The sequence below is a fragment of the Epinephelus lanceolatus genome, chromosome 2, assembly GCF_041903045.1.
Source record: "Epinephelus lanceolatus isolate andai-2023 chromosome 2, ASM4190304v1, whole genome shotgun sequence".
NCBI lineage: Eukaryota > Metazoa > Chordata > Actinopteri > Perciformes > Serranidae > Epinephelus > Epinephelus lanceolatus.
In genome coordinates this window covers 22,119,805-22,139,456 of record NC_135735.1, presented here as the reverse complement: position 1 = coordinate 22,139,456, position 19,652 = coordinate 22,119,805, and the positions used below count along the sequence as shown (strand labels likewise).

The 19,652-nt window shown below is 41.2% G+C and overlaps 1 protein-coding gene across 15 annotated transcripts in view; it reads left to right on the top strand.

Annotated features, from left to right (window-relative positions):
- tjp1a (tight junction protein 1a) overlaps positions 1-19,652 on the top strand; it is a 131,414-nt gene that overhangs the window by 70,290 nt on the left and 41,472 nt on the right. The window contains exon 1 of one of the 15 annotated variants that reach the window (XM_078175229.1): positions 2,766-2,937. The exons of the other annotated variants lie outside the window; for them this stretch is intronic. Coding sequence (XP_078031355.1) covers positions 2,914-2,937 — 24 coding nt within the window. The 5' untranslated portion in view covers positions 2,766-2,913. Of the gene's footprint in view, positions 1-2,765; positions 2,938-19,652 lie in introns of those variants that run through there. 15 annotated transcript variants of the gene reach the window in all.

The window sequence follows — 19,652 nt, the reverse complement described above, 5'->3', positions numbered from 1 at the left end:
TAACATGAAACTGCTTTATTTAGTGTTTTTACTCGTTTATATTTCTGGGTTCATTTATCTGTGAGAGGAGGAGACCTCTGCTGATAATTCAGCGCTCTGTAAAAACCTCCTGAACAATGAAAACTGAAAGAATTCTAACCAGGAGTTCACACTTGGCACATGGGAGAAGTTTCAGCTGGTTGTAATTTGTAATTTTCACCACTAGATGCCACTAAATTCCACACAATGCTCCTTTAAAGTGTTGTTTACCACCTACAAATACCAACTACAAAAAAATTGAATACCACCAGATGAATGGGTTCATAGTGTTTCCATGGTTTAGATGGTCTACAACAAAGTGACAAGGATTGATTGAGAATTCCAAGTCTTCAGAAGGTTTTTATTAGTGTGTAGACACAAAGAGGCTCCGCTGGACATGCAGGGCAGCTCTGAGTCAACAGGGCACCAGAGGTATCCCACAGCTTCTCACAGACACCTAATTCAGGACAGATGAAATTAGGGTAACAACATCTGCTGAACAACTTTTACCAATGCAAAACAAATGGTTCTCCTCAAATGTTTGACATTCTTCTTTCTCTCTCTCATCATCATGTAATCATGTCTTGCTTACATAAACGCCTTCATGCGCATCAACAGCCAGCTTTACATTTTTCGGGTGTGCACATTATGCTGTTTCACTCTACATTAGCCTTTTCGCTGCAGAGGAGCTGGGTTGAGTGAACCTTGTGATGCGCTCCAACCAAATGTGGGCCTGCACGTTCGCCTTTGTTTTCCATGTGCCTGCTCTTCCATGAGCGCACCTGAGCTTTGAAGCTGCCCGTTGTGCGAAAAGAGCTGTGTGTCTATGCTTGTATAGATGTGTGTGTGTGTGTGTGTGTGTATGTGTGTGTGAAAGAGAGGGAGAGAGAGGGGGCAGGGATGGAGCAGAGAGGACAAAGATAGCTTTGATCACATTGGAGTGTCACTAATGTCTTGCTCCTATCTGATAGAACATCTGAGGTTCCATCACAGGTGTGGATGAGAGTGAGAGGCAAGTAGCAGAGGAAAAGCTCCTGCTTGTTGTAATTTTTAAAGGCAGTTATCTCAAGTTTGGTTATTTTGATTGTAAATTATTGATAGTTGACACCCAAGTCATCATGTTGAACATCCTGCTGTCTGCACTGATCGATCCTGACAGGCGTCTGAGGAGCTTCAGAAGGAGCGAGCGACTTGCATCAATACTAGTATGTATCATCCTTGGGGCACAGTCTGTTTTGTATATGCACTTTTTTTGTGGTTTTGATTTTGAACCCTTCAAGCATACTTTAGAAATGAGTATGTGTTTCCTGGCTGAAGTATGGCTGCAGGTTTTAAACTTGTACATCAGTTTTGATCCTCTTTTCGGCATGACCTGGCCTTTCTGGAGGTCATTCCCCGCTTGCAACCTTCAGACATGTCTGCTACTCCTGACTGGCGGTATTTTATCCTTGTAGGATTATGTCTGGTGGGAATTAACCCCTTAGACCACCTACACTGCCGCAACGCCCTCCTCCACAGTTGAGCGAGAAAGATAAAGGAAGGGATCATTAGAGGAGCTAGATTGCGGGAATGTGATTACTCAGTTTGTTTAGAAAGGATAGGGTGTGTCTCTGTTTTTTTTAATGCCCACAATCACATGTAGTGTAACCTTGGATACTGAAAACTTTCATGTCACGCTGCTTCAGGATTTTGTGTTTTCTCCTGCGGCCCACTTTTAATATTGTTTTGCTGGAAACAAGAAGTAAACTCTGAAACAATGCAAGCTGAGATTGTTGCATCCTGTGGGTGGGGACTGGCTGAGGAAGTCATAGGAACTTAACTGAATGGCTTTTGTGGTTTCCTGTGAGGTGACTTATCAACCACAAACAGTTTCTCTGTGCTTAGAAATGCTTTCAAATAAGGACTCTGTGTTTACTTTATTGACCTATTTTGTAATCAAAGCCACTGGCACAAACACAGGAGGGAAGTAGTTTCGGTCATTAGTTATGCAGCTAACTTTTTTTAATATTCTGCTTTTTTTAAATCAAAGGGCAGGCTTCATGTGGTCTGTTTTACATCGATTTTCCAAGGTTTTTTGAACAGGATACAGGATGTGGTTTTTCCCCACATAGTTGAGATTATGAAACTACAGTGGTTTTTGTGTAACAACACAACATTCACCATCATCCCACAGTGAAAGTGAGCATCCAGCATCAGCAGGGACAGCGGCGTCGCTTCTCCTTATTGTATCCCGGACTGTTTATTCTACGGGATAACAGGGGTGCTCACTTTTTTAAACAGCGATAAAAAATAAACGATAAGGAGAAAATAGACATAATGATGAGGTAATAATATGTTGTTAAGGTTTTTCAACAAAAATATTTGTATTAGAGGAGACTTTAAGCGGTAGATGGACATTGCCCCCGTTTTCCCAGAGTCTTGCGCCCCTCTGTGCATACAATTTTCGCTCCGCCCAGACACGACACGGCCGTTGCTCACAGAGCCGAGAGCAGGGAGAGGTTTACTCAGCCTGCCATTGCTGCACACCGTCCGAGTGATGCCTACTCTTCCCAACTTTTCATCCAGAGGTTAGCGACGAGACGTCAAAGCTAGGCGGTCTTATTTCCTCTTTTTTCCCAACTCGAGTTTCTTCCATGACTCGATACCCGACTGGACTATCGTTAGCGTTTCAGGCGACGAAGATAAGATAATGAACTTTGGACTTTCCACACGGCTTTTCGTGACATGTTCCCCGTCGTCCTGGATAAAATAAAATAACAGCGTAGCCCGGCGTGGCGGCAGCTGGGCGAAAATTCAACTGGAAGGGAAATACCGCTCTCACCCCAAGTGATTACCAAAACAAAGACACCGACAACTTTTTAACCTGCCACTTTTGAAGCGGAATAGGGCTGTAAAATGTCCTCTAAACCTTCAAATAAGGTGGGTAACCTGCCCGGATAAAGTGTTTTGTTCCAACGTTATGCTGCTGGCTGTTGTAGCTAATGTGATGAACTGAAAAGCTAACACTGACTGAACAGGAAAAGCGGTCAGTTGTGTTGTTGCTGGGCCATATAACTTTGTTGTTAGTAGTAATATAGTATGCCTAATGGTGGTGGTGTTTGTATGTGTGTGAGAGAGGCAGTGTGTCTGGGTGTTTTTGTCTCAGGGGTTATTTTGAAATCTACACCTAGTAACATAGCCTACAACCAGCCATGCTGTTTGTCCAGTCCTAGGTTCAAAATAATCTGACTTTAACTGACTGTTACTGTTGATAAGCAGTCACTGATAAAGTCACACAGCAGTGTTCATGGGAGGTCTCAGCTCAGCTACCTGTTGATACCCAGAGTCCCAGTCCTGATAGTTTATTTTTTGAAAATGAGGCAGGAAATCCTCATGGATCTGAAAACTAACTGAGCCTCTGAGGCATAACTTCTGCAAAGGGATTCCCTTTTTACATGTCAGAGATCCCCAAATATAGCAGCCCACAAACTACATTTCTTAGACTTTGCCTTCTGGAAGCACATTTTTAAAATATTTTTGTTTTTTGTATGCTGTGTTTTATATTAAATGATGATAACAGTCAGGGAGAAAGAAACACCTGTTACTCAAAGTGTGATCTTCACGAACAGTCTTATTATAATGACCTTAAGTAAAAGAACTAACACTAATATAGTCTAATTTATATAGTATAAAACTTAGAAACTATTCACCATTTTGGGTGCCCCTTCACTCACTTGTCAAGACTTAGTTGAGGTCCCTGAAGCCTAATTTGGAGAACCACTAGCTTACTACAGTTTGTGTTGTTTTCACCTGCAGCACTGTACCAGCTCTGTGTTACTGCTGTCCATTCATGAATGAATGGATATCTGTCAATCCTTACTTATTTTCTAGAGTTCTTTTATGTATCTTTAAGTCATCAATGAAGCATTGCTGCAGAATTAGTTGAAATCTGGGTCAGGTCAGGTGCTGATCAGCGGCCGAACAATCTTGAACATTAACTGTAAGCTTTTATCAATTACCTCTATGTAAGTTTACACACATGCACCATGCGATTAAGATGTCTTTAAAAGTTTAGTTTAGACATAGAGAATAGTTGTGGTAAATGAATTTTTCAACTGTTTTAATCTTCAAATTAGTTTAAAAAAATTAGTGTATTAAATAGTCATTTACTATTAAGGGATTTCTTTTTTTCAGTTTGACAAGTGAGGAATGTGCTGTGTTTGCCTACCAGAGGTGGTGATATTCAGGTTTGGTCGGTTGTTCCAGTCAGACGAAACCAGCTCCGCCATGTCAGCGGGTGACGTCATGCTGTACTGTAACTGATGGCCTTGGTCACACCTCGACATAAACCTTACTACTATACTACGCTTGCACTTGGTAATGAGCCAGGAGTGTTTCCTGAGCTCATTTCTAATTCTAGTGTTTCCTCTTCAATTCACTATTATTCTCTCTTTTGAGTGTTTTATTTCAACAAGTAGGGCCAGAACTTTTGAACATTGTCATGGCTTTAAATTGAAAGTGAAATAGTTGTGAATGTATTCCTTCAGGGCAACATAAGCAATGATGGTCAGAGGCTGAAGAGGTAGGCCACGAAGAAGTGCTGAAGCAGCAAGAAGAGTCAGATTTGCATTATAGGAGATAAACAGAGGCTCCAGTAACACGATAAAGAGAACAGATCAGGCTGCTATTAGTTGGATGAAACAGGAATGTAGGAGTGGAAGATGAAAATGTTGCCTGATTGTTTACGGGCAGTCTTGGCAGCTTTGTTGCGATTATTGGCCAGCTTGCTTACCAGGTTTCAGCCATACTGTTCAGGTGAGGGATTGATGTCTCTTTCATATAGGTCAGAGTTTTCTTATGATAGGAAAGCTATATGTCAGTTCAAGCCAACTTTACATACATGTGTTTTAAAGATGAAAAACAGAAGTCCTGTCCTTTGTCCAAGCGAACCTCTTGGCTATTTCACTCAGTGTATATGTTCAATAAGGTTTTCTCTCATTGTTTTATTTTTCCTGAAAAGCAGAAATATGATGTAAGGATTCTTGGCTGTAGTCCAAGCTAACTTATTATTGTTGGGGCTGGGCAGTATTATCTGCTAGTGAGATCATAACGTAATATTACAATTTTATTATGTTATAGTTTATAAAATGTTGCCAAAATTAATGGTTTTCGAGGACATTTTATCAAAACAACAACAAAATATGAAATTGCTACAATAATTTAAAGGAATTTAATAAGATATATCTGTAAATATTTTGTTAACCTTCAACAACCACAGCATCAGTGAGGTACATAAACAAATATCCTGAATATCTCAATATTGGAAGAAGGAGGAAGTAAAGCTGTGTGTCCTTTAACACTCAAGACCTAGTGACTTATGTTCAGGGGTCACTGTACTGGTCAGCAAACATTGCAGGGACAGTAGACACATTAAGCTTCCAAAGCTGGTCCTAGTGAGACAGACCCACCGTAACAAATTTGTGTTTTCTGAGAAATAATCTGTGACACAAATATGACTTGCCTTCCATTGTGTTAGCCTCCCAATCACCCATTGTCCAGCTCCCACCTGATGAGTTGTGGTCAACTCATACAATACCAGTATGAGTCACACATACCATGTAAAGCTACAGTTAATGATTAACTGTAATAAAATGTTGTGGCGCTGTTTTTTCAGGAATAGAGTAACATCTGTAGGTGTGTTGACTTTATGTCTCAGAGGTCAGTAATGCTATTATTGCACAATAGTGTGTCATTAGGTTAGTGTTATGTGTCATTTAGCATTCACTCCACTGTGACACCTTTGGCAAAAACAAATACGGTGAACAGAAAGAATGCAGAATGCCATTAGTTTCATGTCATGACAGACCGACAATAACAGTTTATGTTAATTGCTGTTTAGGGGAGGATGTGTTTCTGTGAAGACGGAGAGTGAAATATCTTTCTGTTTGTGGTGCCAGAGTTCCTGCTCTGGCTCCAAGGAGAGAGGAAAGGACAGTTTTATCAAAGCTAGGAGAAAGAGACACAGTGACGACAGTCTGGCTGTGTTGGTAGGATGATATGATGACAGGAAGACACATATGCAGTGCAATAACAAAAAGTCTATTTGATTTTATCACCATTTGAAGACAGAATAATAAAATTGACCTACTTAGCAATGTTAATAATAATTGTATGACATTTTTACCAATCAGATTTTTATTAGCGTTATTCAAATCTGAATATGATTTATCGTCTTACATACATTATTTTTCAAATGAGTCAGTCATTTAACTGATATATAACTAATTGAAAACCACATTTATCCAGTGAAGAGCTGACGTAAACTCTTCTTCACCACAGTAAATGCTGGCCTCATTCTTCTTTGTCTCTGGCCTTCAGCCATTCCTGTTTACTTTTGTGAATGCAACACAAAAAAAGAAACATAATTTAGAGCATCAGCAGTCCCCCCAGCCTTTAGACTTGCATTTTGAGGAGACAGACCGAAATAAGTGGAAAATGCATTTGATGAAGGAGGTTGTATTAATTAGAGTTGCACAGCGGGCCAAGAACAGCCTCTATTTTGCTTTGATGATTACACATCCCCATTTACATCAATGAGGGAGGGAAATGTAATTAGAGGACCAAGTGCTGGGGAGAGGAAGAGTCCTGGTGGTGTTTTTGTTCTGTGTCTTAGGCTCCCCGTCCTTTTGGAGAATCATGGCTGATGTGGCGAGTGATAAACAGAGGATAAAACAGCTAATGTCTGGTGTCTGTGACAAGGAGTTACACCATTAGATTATAAGGCATTTATGCAATCTTTTGTTGATAGACTTCCCGAAGTGCCTACATTTTAATATGTTAAATGTAACTTTTAAATCTCATAAATTCGGTTTACAAGATGGTCATGCGTGCAATGGGCAGGATAAGAATGGTTATTGATATTAAATGTCAGAGGGAAGCTGTGTTGAAAATGTCAAGGTGAATCCTCTAAGGCACAATCAAGGTCATTTTGAGAACAGCACATGGCAAAGGGTGAACAGTGCAGTACGGGTCAGTGTAGATCGCAGCTACTGCCCAAAAGTTTGAAGATTGAAAATTTGAGAACCCCACCGTGACCAATCACAGTTTCAGTGTAAAAATATGAGATGTAAAATTCTGTACTACATGTAGCACACTTACTCATTGTTGCTTACACTAACAGGCAAGTCTTTGATATAGGCCCTTGATCTAAACAACTCCCGGCCCTTGAGGAGAGCAGGTGTGGGCTGTCTCTGTGTGTAAAATGAAAGGGCTTCCAGTTGATCATACTGAAGACAGCAGCCGGGAGTCTGTTGGTTCAGATGGGCTCCAGTTTTTGGCTGGTTTTCCTGCCACTGTGACCTTTCTGGATCGAAACACAAGTATGCCGTTTATTTTTTCAAAAACAAATGTTTAGGCATACGCCCACTGACCACGAGAGACTAACTCACACAACACAAACAGAGCGAGCTTAATTGAAGTATGATTATATCCAGATGCCCAGATTGAATCTTCCTTGCCGACCAGTTTAGAAAAAGAGAAGATGGTGGACTGTAATAATCCAAATTAGCTCCTTGTTACTCAGGTATCACCTTCTGTCGGAGTCTAGATAAAGACATTGAGAGAAAGCAGCTGTTTTGTGTTGTTCCAATGCCAGGAGACTCTGGAGTGCAGCAGTTATCAAGGACATCTGACCTGCTTATCCTTTCATCCCTGGAGGGAAATTCGGGGCAGATACACACAGCAGGAGGCAGGTGGATAGCTGAGGGAGAAAAAGAGGGAAAACAGAAAATGCCTTTCGAGGGAGGAGGTGATGTGAGGAGGGGTTATCGGAGGGGTGAAATGGAGAAAGGAAGGAGAGGGAGGGCGAGATGCACCGGCTATAATCTGAATCACATGGCAGATCTTAAAAAGGCTGCTTCTTTCTCTTATAATCACAGCATTACAGCTCCTGGACTTTTTCATGTTATAAAGCATGTTAATAACTATTTCTATTTTGTTCAAATGCAGCAACTAAATAGGGTGGAGCACATTTCCTTGCCCAGTGTGGGTCAAGGATGCTTGTGGAAAAGAGTAGCTGTAGTCTTGCAAAACAATCCACAACATTTTATTTTGCTCATTGTGGTTTGGCAACGCCATGCACAGAACATTTTAAGGGGGATGATGTTCAGAGTAAGCAATTCAATAGATGACTGACAGTTATCTGCTTCACTAAGAAATCAACATGAACCCGTCCTACACTTTATTGGATGAGCACACCACTTCGGCTATCACTGGTCTCTGGCTGTGATTTTTGTGGAATAACATGGGCGTGGTTCTGAATTTCTTCTTAACTTTCCATCAAAATCAGTTTCTGAAAAAGATGACACAGGAAGTGGGCCGTGTAGTCAATTAATATCCATCAGTCATATTTCAGTTTAATCTTCAATGCCTAATTTTAGTAGTTCACAGCAAGGTTTGGAGGCAGAAATTCATGCTTACATTTAAATGTTTTTTTGTGGTTGGTTAGTTTTATCCGACTGTGCTGAATCAGTTTTCAAGTGGATGTTTCTAGACTTAGGGGGCTTTCACATCAGGGACCCAGGCCTGGATCTGACCTGGACCGGTGCAACAGGGTGTTGCAGGCAGAACCAAACACACCTTAGACAGGACTCAGCACCGGTCTGCCCAGGAAGTCCACAACACACTTTTCTATTGTCTGAGTGTCTAAGGTCTAATATTGATTTGACTGAGTCTAAATATTCAATCATGGATTTACCCTCAGGAACACCAGCCTGGCATTAAATATTACCCACACTTTTGTTTGCAGAAACATGTGGGCTTCTGGAATAAGATGATCCACCACCTTTCACTCGCCTGCTGATGTTTATGATTGAGGTGGATGTAAATGTCACATAACCCTGAGTCTTGGTTAGTCCCTTGTTCCTTATCAAACAGCCAGCCTATCAAAGCTAGGACACTCCAAGCCAGCCCTGCATCCTCTCTGACAGGGCAGGGCAGGTCTCTGCAGGGATTTATCACTCCCACTGCAGGCATAGGGGATTTGACACAGGGTGTTTTGTGTGTCTGAGACAGAGAGAGCGAGAGAGACGGTGAGAGACAGAGGGAGAGATAGAGAGGGGAGGGACAAGAGCGGATGCATGTGGCAGCCGTGGCTCAGCTGGTTAGGGAAGAGAGAAAGAGGCTGGAACAGATTCATCCCAAGGCTCTTTGTCCTACATGCCTTTACTTACACACACACACACACACACACACACACACACACACACACACACACACACACACACTGCTGTGTGTTCATTTGCTTATCTTTGGCAGTGTTGGGAGTACAGCAATGTCTTTTCTGTCTGGGAAACAGTCATCAGCCTGTGGGAGACATTGTCCGCTGCCTTAGATGATTTAAGGCATAATCATCACTAGCAGTAACTGTGTGTAAATTTCCCAGATCTTAGGCTTCTGTCAAGGGAATTTGCTTCTCTTAGAGACCCCTTTTTACAGTTTAATTCATACGCCATCATCCTGTCTGACAATCGAAGTGTTTTTCTTGCTAAATATAAATCTTGTCCACATGCATATTATTTTGAAAGCTGTTTCCCCCCATCTTAGACAAAACAGCACATCTTGTGATTGTGTTTTCTATAAACAACCCTGAGGTCATCCTTATCTCCTGTCTTTTTTAGTTTAACGGCTTCCTCTTTATATGTTTTTCTCCACATTTTGGTCTCCGTCTCTGTCTCCAATGTATCAGATCGAATGTGCCCTCAACACCCCCCCTGTATCATGAAACATAATCACCTGAGTAGGGCTGTAATCAACCAAATAAAAGACTGAAATTATACCTACTCCTGAACCACTCAATTGGTTGATTGGGGGGGTGGGGGCATTTTTTCCTATCACAGAGCTCAAAATTAACTCTTTGATTGGGCAAGTGGACTGAGTGAAGTGAAAAATAAATGTGATGTTCACTGTAATGTTATCTTAAAAACAAACTGTGCACTGTATCTCTGAGAGCGACCAGCTGAGCTGTGTGCATGAGTCCATCTCGCCACTAAGCGTTGAACAGGACTGATTAGAAAAATCTGACACACTGAATACTATAGAAACTCTGAGGTTGACGACATAATTTACAACGTAACGTTACTAAAGTTAAATATCTCCATAACACTACATGCAATGTCTTCTGTGATTATTTATCCATTCTTCCAATTAAAAATGAGCGTTGAAAAATGTTTAACTTTGGGTAAAGCACTGGGGCAGGACAAATACCACATAGACAAACTGTCACAGAAGTTGCAAGTTTTCAGCAAGGAAAAGAAATGCTTTGGTGGCCAAACAGCCATATTTAAATAACACCAGTGACTGTCTCAGTAAGTGAAGTAAGTATGTAGCAGTGGGTGCCCAAGCCTCCTGGGGTGCACTGAGGACACGTCAGGGGTGCTAACAATTTCTTCATTCATTCATTATTCTTCATTTACTGTGGGTTTTTAATTGTGTTTCAACACCACATTAAAATAGCTGTAACTATGTTTTAAGTAACAATATTCAAACATACCAAAACATAAGAAAAAGCAGTAATTATCAAACATATTGAAAAAGTATTACGAACTGTTAAAAATGCAGGTGTGCCACAGCTAATAACATGATAACTCACGGTTGCCTGTTGTCATAGTAACACACTTCCCAGCTTAGGACTTCTTAAGAGCTCAGTGGTCAGAAAAATGGTGACCTATGAAGAGATTTGTCACACTAAACAGAGCTCAGAGAAATGGTGAAACATCTCAGCCCTCAACACAGTCTCACACAGCTGAATCTGAGCCAAACAACCAAACTTAAAATCAGAATGAACACTGGTATTTAGGCCTGTCACGATAAATTCATTAACGACTTATGGCACTTGTACCCGTGGTACCTATGGTGCTTGCATATAGATATATGGACATGACTTTGACCTCAATATTGCCTGCTGCATTTAGACTACATGTGTGTTTGTTTACCTAAGAATGTCACCAACATTTTAGCCAACGTGATGCCTGTTTTCCCAATCATATTAATACTTGGGCGCAGTTATCGTGACAGGCCTAGTGGTATCGTCTGTTTCCAACCTCATGTATGTGTGATCTGGCTCTCTCATTCCTGGTTTACATGAAAACAAGACCAAAAACCGCAGGTCAGCTGAGTCAGTTCTGCAGGTTACGCTCTCTCTCTCGGTCCCCACGTCAACAGCAGGCTCACATGTCCCTTTAAAATGCCTGCAACCTTTTTTTGTTGTTTCTGTTTTGTTTGTCCTTGTACACATAAATTAAAGCACATTTTAAGGTGCATCTGTGTAGCTACACTGCATGTATGTTATTGTGACGATTGGTTGGCTCAGGGTCCCATTTAAAAAAACTTTAAGAAGTTTTCGGAGCCACTGGCACAGGGAATCAAACGTGAGTGGTTCTGTCACTGATTAAAAACAAATCACTCAGATAGATCTACACTGTCACTCCTTTCACTCCTCCTCTCCTGTCTGAAGCAGGATCAGGTAGGTAAAAACACAAATAAACTGGCAACAGCCAGCAGTTTCAGGTAATAGTATGACAGGGAGGGCTAGTGAGTGATGTAAGGACAGACACATTGTTATGCATCTATTTCAGCGCCAATTTGCAGATGCTTCGCACCTCTGAAGTGTTTCTGTTGTGACTGAAAAAACTTTTCTCTTCACACATATCAACAAAGGAAAGCTTTGATGCAGGTTGTATTTTCTTAATACAGATCTGTTCAGCTGTCAGTCCTGTTTAAATTTCTTAACGTGGGTGATAACAACTGAGCGCTGCGCAGCTGTAGTCACAACAAATCTCTGACTTGGTATCCACAGATACTGTAAAGGATGTGTTCTCCTCCTCCTCCTCCTCCTCGCTAACCTTTAGTTACCAACCCTCTGAAAACAGCATAATGATGTTCACTCACTTACAGTATGTACACTAAGATGATCAGGCTTCATTACAGATTTGTCCTTTGCACATTGTAATTAGTTCATTAGGTGCATTAGGGGCTGTGAGCATCCTCTCTAGTAGGGGTGCTGAGCTCTTTTTTTTAGATGTCATTAGAAGTCATTCATGTATTATCTCTCTGTGCTTGTGCATCTTGTTAAAGAATGCATGCACCCCCTCCCTGTCTCTCATCTCTTGGGGGATTGGTAATTATGTCGCCAGTTAAGTGCTGGGAAAATGGCCGCTCCAACAGTAACTCATTAATTCACTATAGATTCTGTCCCACAACATGCCTATTGTAGCACAGTCCTCAGAAGGCTTGGGAATGCCATTGAGTGGGCTTGGCCCCTTGTTTTATTGCACCATGTGATTGTGAGGAATATGAGTTGTGGTTCAGAGTTGCGTAGTTTAAAAGATGTTGAGCAACTTGAAATTTGAAAGTCATAATGTTTTTATTTCTGTGTGTAATATTCCAACCGCCTGCTGCTCCAAGTTTGTGTTTGAAAAGTCAAATGCTGCTCCTGTCACCACGGTCACGTGAAGGCTTTGTAGTTACATTGTGGCACATGAGACGCTCGACTGTTTGTCCTTGCTAGTAGTACCGTAGTTTATTTTGGTCATCCTGTGTGTACTGTGGACACAGGCAAACATGAGCAGACTGAGAGACTCCTTGCTGAATCAGCCCTCTGTTTAACCTGCATGTGTGTGTGTGTGTGTGTTGGCTTACTCATTTTGTACAGAGGGGCCACATTCACACTAATATGTTTTCATTTCAAAACCAAATTTAAAACAAAAGCAATCTCCGCACATACAAGTGTTTTAGCATTGTAACAGAAATAATCACCGTCTATACTAACACACCTGAAAACACATATTTCATGACCATTCATGTACGCTGGGCATGCAGATGTTAACAGGAAGCAGATTGCCTACTCTGTGTTTGGTTGCTTAGTTAGAAAATACTAGGGAGATGTCAAAAAGTTGAACCAGAGACTTTTTTGCTTGGACAGACAACATAGTGGAACTGTAGCTGAAAGTAAATCGTGAGTAAAAGGGTTGCAAAGTACCAAAGTGGTTTGGATGCTAAGCATGAACCTAGCAATAGTTCTGTGTTTAAAACTAAAAAGTATTGGTGTGGATGTAGCCTAAGTGTCACCACTGTCAAACCCAGCCATATTGTGAAGTGGAAAGCATCCTTTACAAACCCTAACAATACCAATATTTCACTTTCACAATGCTCACAATACGGGCACTCCTTTTACCCTTTGAAACCTGTGCCGCTTGTCTTTTGTTCTTTAACAGCTTTTTATACTACTTTGTGTTGTATGTTGCAAAGAAATGTTTGCATTGGCAGCTCCATGTGGATACTAGCTGTAAGTAACTGTGCTCTTATTGTCATTTGGAGCCAACCATGGTGGCTACGGCTTTATTTGGACAATATGACCTAAATATGAATGTTAAGTGATGCACAAGACTGTGGGTTAATTGCTTGGTTCAGCTTTTGGTAAGGTGTCAATAGTTGTTGTAGCTAATCAGTTTAATTTTATGGGATTCGATTAGAGTAACTTTAGGTCAGTAAGGGATTTATAGTGATTGTAATTAGATAAGTTTTGTTTGTTGTCCAGCCCTGACTGCAACCCCTAAGGTACCTAATAAAACCCGTCTCTTATGACAAAATGTATCACATCATATGGCTTCTGTTAATCGACAGTTGAACACTGTGGTGAAATTTCTATTAAACTTTATCAGCCACATGATAGTAATCACTATACTTATCATTGCCAGACCATGAATCTTTTTACCTCGCCTTTACAGTCACTGATACTTGTCACTGATACAGTTACTGATACTTGATTATTTCAGTTTTCTGATAATAAATTGACTCAGTCACATGTAATTCAGTTGTGTTGTTCTCTGGTGTTCAATGTCAGTGAGACAGAAAAGGGGAAAGGGAGTCGACATGAACCAGAGAGAGAGGTTGAGGCAAAAAGATCCAGAGAGTGAGGCGAGGAAAAGGTGAGGGAAACCGTTTGGAATGAGAAACAGGCAGAGTGAGAGAGTTGGGCCTTGCCTCCTTATCTGCACATTCCTGTAGAGTGTATGTGTGAGATGGGAGGGGTAGGGTGGGAATACTGATAGTTGTGTGTGTGGTGATTGGCTGAATCCAAAGGTTCCAGTGCTGGATGTGGTTATCTTTCTCAATGCCTTGGCTTACAGTTTGTTTCCACAGACTCAAAAACAAAGTGTTGTGTTATGTTTTGTATGAATGTCTTAAACTTATTTTAGTTTAAATTTTAGTCTTTAGTTGAAAATGCTTTTTTGTGTTAGTCACCATTTAGTCATTTTTCAATCCAATGCAATCCACTTTATTTATATAGCACGATTTTAACAAACACAAGGTTTCCAAAGTGCTGCACAGCAAGATAAAAACACAATATCCTTTTTATCCTTAATAGCTTTAGTTTAGTTTTAGTTGACGACAGCTCAAATGTTTTAGTCCAGACTTTCAGTCTTTACTTTTAATGAAACTGTTTTCTCTCTTTAAACGAATTCATTTAGGCTAATGCAGGTATTGGTTATTGGAATCAAGGTAACATGGATCAAGTGTTAGAATTTAATTTAGGCATATTTTTTTTTTACAACTACAGGTAATTTCTACACATTTACAACCTTGCATTTCTCCAACAGAGTTGCTAACATTACTTAATTATTTTTTTCATGCCTGTGTGTCCCTGTGTATCAGTCTGTGTCCCATCTCTAAATTTGGAGGTTTTTGTGGGTCTGTGAATGCAGCACAGGCTGAACTCTTCATGGGTTCTTCTGCTCCTCAGCAGCAGGTTTTGGAGTATGAGTTGCTGGGTGGATTATTGATAAGTCAATCTGCAGGGGTCAACAGATGTGATCAGATCAGATCGATGGATGAGAGGTGCAGCTGTTTGTGAGTGAAAGGAAACTTTTAGACCTTATAGACCATAAAGTTTCCCTTTCACTACACCTGATGTTCTGCTGCTCCATGCACTCTGTGCTCTGAGAATGTGGGAGAATAGATAACTGAACAGTATATATTCCAACAGTGCTTCTTATGAATGGTCCAACTCCAAAACTAGAAAATCAAAAATCAAAACGTGGTGGCAGATGTTATAATCGTGGCGGGCCACCACATATAAGTTAATGTGTGGGAAACCCTGGAGCTTTGGTAGTGCTCAACAGCCTGACAAAGCTGTGAAACAGAAGTGTGGAAACAGCATACTAGCTCCAACAAATTTAAGGTTTGAGATTTATGTTTAAAAGATTCAGTGTTGCTGTTAGACAGGTTAGACGCAACGCCTGGAGGACTGTCTTCAGAGCTGCTCTGCCCAGTTGGCACGAGCTAACACAGCAGCGGCAGCAAACATCCAACACTTATTCTGTTGTTATATCCGTTAATTACCATTAGGTTACATTAGCTGTGTGATGCATACAGGTAGCCCTGTCACTGTGTGTGTGCAGGTGGAGTCCCCACTTGTACCTGGAACTGAGCAGAGCTCTCATGATAAACAGAGACTTCTTTCTAAATCTGCAGCATGTTAGTCTGAAGATTTAAACTCCTGTCCTCTCACAGAGTCTGTGATTAAAACTGGGCTTTCAGCTCTGTCAGAGAAAACTCAGCTGGGTTCAGACTGTTTACATACAACACAGCCACACTCACAGGTGACTGAGCCTCCACCTGCCTGTCAAACAGCAATCAAGCCATAAACCTTCTCTGCGGATCAGAGTTGAGTCCGGACAATATTTGTCATAGTTTTCATTAAATAAATTAACACTGGCACATGTCTCGATGCATTCCACCAGGAACAACAATGAAAAACAAAAGTGTTTAAGCATTCAGTGATTTAACCCCCTCATGTGCACACCTTCATATCAGCCCACAAAAAAAGTAAGAGTGTGATAAGCCTGTAAATGCTGATAACAGTGGCCGTTAGTTGTATCAGTCAGGCTGCACTCATGAAGCAATTTCCTCCCACAACTTTCTAATCGACCCAGACATCAACCAAATGTGACCCCTTTTACATTATTGAATTTGATTATCATTGTAAGTAGGCAGATAACTATAGTTTTACAACGTGAGAGATCACAGTAAGTACAGCCATATGCGTGCATTAGATTTATGTTTTTGGGTGTCTCCAGACTCGGACCTTTACCACCTGCACACCCAAAAGGAGAAAAAAGGAAACTGTTCCCTTTAGCAAAATATCTTCCAGCCCTTAAATACACTCATAACTCTAGCGAGGGTGGGCCCTCAGATCCCAAGAGTGAGCAGCGCTGCCAGAGAGGCTATTTGAAACTTTGAAGTTTGTGATAAATCCACAGCGTGAACTAAACCAAGGGAACGGATTGTGGAAAAATGGAAAGTCAGACTCCCACCAGAAGTTACCACTATGTGACCTCGACACTGCCTGTCTCTCTAGGCAGAGAACAATTAGTGTGGTTGAGCTTGGGACGACTTTGCTGCTGGGTAAGCTGCACATGAGATGCCAGCCTAGCCTAACTGTGTGTGTCTGGGTCAGTGGATAGCAGAGAACAGCCTGCTGCACATCAGCTCTGTGGAGCTACACTGAAAATAATCAGAGCCTGCACCTGACCCAGAGGCTCCAATGAGGCACTCACATTATTCAAACGGAAATACATTACCTTTATGAGATACATGTGATTTATGTGATCATCATACAAGTTGAAATAAACATTAAACATTATATTAAAACTATACAATTAACAGTAGTGTAATCAAGTAAAATGTAGAGTGTGTGCACCCTAAAAGGCAGCTATCATACATTAAATCAGCAGGCTCCTGAGTCAACCCTGTTAAAAACATAACTCAGCAGAGCCGAGCTGTATATAGTTCCACGTGTCTGGGGAACAAAATAACTTTTTCCTGGAGTTTTATGAATATTAAGCATAACACAAGTACTTTTAATTAATTAATCTCCTTATGAACAACTTCTATGAACCAAAGATGCCCTTTTCTTTCCCATTTTTTACTGTAGTAGCTAAACTGATGAAGTGATTTGGATCAATAATTCTTCAAAGTTTGGATTAATTGATTGATGGAGCCCATTTTATGCAAAGGCGATAATTTTCTAACAAAATCTTAAAGGCATCTGTGCTAATCTTGGGAAATGGGATGAAGTATTTGCATCATGTGGAACAGCCATCAGCTGATTTTGCATAATCATATACCTCAGAGATAATTGGCAGGCTTTGTTTTAAACTGGGTTTGGAATTTTGGCACCAGTTTGACTCTGCAAAAAGGTGATGGGTGGTGATTTAAGCAAGGCGTCGTCAATGGCAGATTTGACCACAATTGCATGTTATTAAAGATTCAATGAAACATAGACAGATTTATCATAAGCTAAATTGGCAGGCAGCTGCAACAGTAAGACAGAGGCATGTGTAACCATGCTGTGAGAAACATGCTCCCTGACATCACTAGAGTTGTAACCAACATAAGGAAGTCTTGGTTGATTAAAATTCTACCCTTTCTTCAACCAATCAATTGGGAATGGGGAAAGAAAGTCTGCACGTTATCTGTAGATTAACTAAATTGGTCACAGTAGCCCTTTTTAGATAGGAATTGTGCAAATTTGCAGGAAAGCCCAATCAGTCTTTTTTCAGCATTGGCAGTATAAAAACAAAATCGGGGAGTGCAGCAAAATGCCGCCTGCCTACTTTTGTTGATACAGAATGTGCCTTTTTCGGAGCAATGGGGGGCATGAGCAAGTAACAAAACGTGTAGCTCAGCATGTGACGTAAACAGTGATGTAGCACTGTTTGGCACCTCGGATCAACTCGCCAATCCAGCTCTGTATGTCTAAACGCTTGCAGCTTGCCGGCAAAACAGCCCAACATTCGCGGAAAATCTGGCAGTGTAAAAGGGGCTAGTGTCACTTTACCCCGCTGTCCAATCACTGTGAAGGTAGGGCAGGACAAGTGCTAAACAACAACAACAACAATGGGAAGAAATCAAGACTGTTGGCCACACAGCCCGGCAGGTCCATCCTTTCTCCCTATGTGCTTCAGCTGTCCCTTCATCCAAAGCAAAGGCCAGAGCAAGTGCTCAGCCTTCGGCCAACATTTTTACTTATGTGGATATTCTGTATCATAGCAACCACAAGCAATCAAAGCATCTTTGATGAAAAAAATCTCAGATGAAAAAAATGCTTTGCCTCCACAGCACTCGACTGCTCCGAGCTGGGCTTTTCAAAACAGCGTCTGGGAAAAAAAATAGGCATTGCTGGACAGACGGCCTTATGAAAATAACAAGAGTCCGACCAATGAGAGTTTAGTCAGACAAGAGCATATTGACCAATAAATCAACCATACGACTAGAAGGTGTCAGTCCCAAGCATTCAACTGCTCTCAGTTCTCCATCCATCCGTCCGCCTGTCCGTCTATCCATTTCACTCTGTCTGATTTCATGAGACAGCAGCAGTCGACTTCAGAGGGAAGCATGGCTCAGATTAACGTTTTAATCCAAAAGCCTGGATTATAGGTTTTGTATTTTATTCCTACCCTCACTATACTAGCAGTGACTCTGTGTCAGATAGTTTTCAGTCAGAAGTGTGTGTGTGTGTGTGTGTGTGTGTGTGTGTGTGTGTGTGAGTGCATCCTGTATATTATGTTGAGGAGAGTCCTGGTGGAGGGGTTTTCAGGGAGCTGTGTGGCAGAATAGAGCTGCTGTTTGAGACTAATTAACTCAAGCATATTTGAGCATGTCAGCACAACAGTACATCATTGCTGACTGAGGCTCTGCATCATCATCATCGTCATCTGCCTATTGGCTACTTGCCCTCATCTGCACACCCATGTGTGTGCACACACTTGCAGCCCTCTCTCGTCCCATCTCAGTCCCAACTAGAGGTCGACTGATGGTGGATTTTTAAAGGCTGAGACAATAACGATAGTTTGGAAGAGGAAACGGCCGATAGCTGATTAATCAACCAAAATCCAACCTCTCAGAAATGAACGAATGAATGGCGACTACTGAATGCATCTGCTTAATGCCGCAGGTGATGACTGATACTTTGCTGGGTTTATATTGTGCACTTCACAGGACAGCACAACACACTAATCTGAAATACAGAATGTAAAGCTTACATTAGAGGCTTTAATGCATTTGCATGTGTTTGCTGATGAGTGCCTGCCCTCTAGAAAGAGCATGTGCGTGTGTCTCTAATTATGTGTTGTTTGAGTGTACTGCTGCCCCACTGTTTCCTTTGGGTCCGGTGAGAAGAGAGATACGGTTACCATGGATACAATTGCCCCAGTGATGAGGAGAGCTTTGGTACAGGGTGGTGGCTCTACAAGATGCCAGTCTAAATGTTCATTCTTAAATGTTAGTCTCAACTTTTCTCTCGTCCTCTTCTCTATTACGTGCATCCAGGTTTTGCTGTAGTGTTTTGACCTTTATGGTGTTTTACAGTACACCATAATGACATGTTAACTGTTTTTATTTGTGCGATAAAGAGCTGAATTTCTACCTTTTATGGATGTTTGTGGTTGAAGTTGTGCATGTGTGCTTACAGTAGTGCCTAGTAGCAATGTAGAAAAAAAAGGAACCCTGTATTAGAATAAGAACACAGTGAGGCAGATCGACCACTTGCACTCAAGACTCTCTTTAGGTTGAAAGTTGTAGGATGAGGTGAGTAT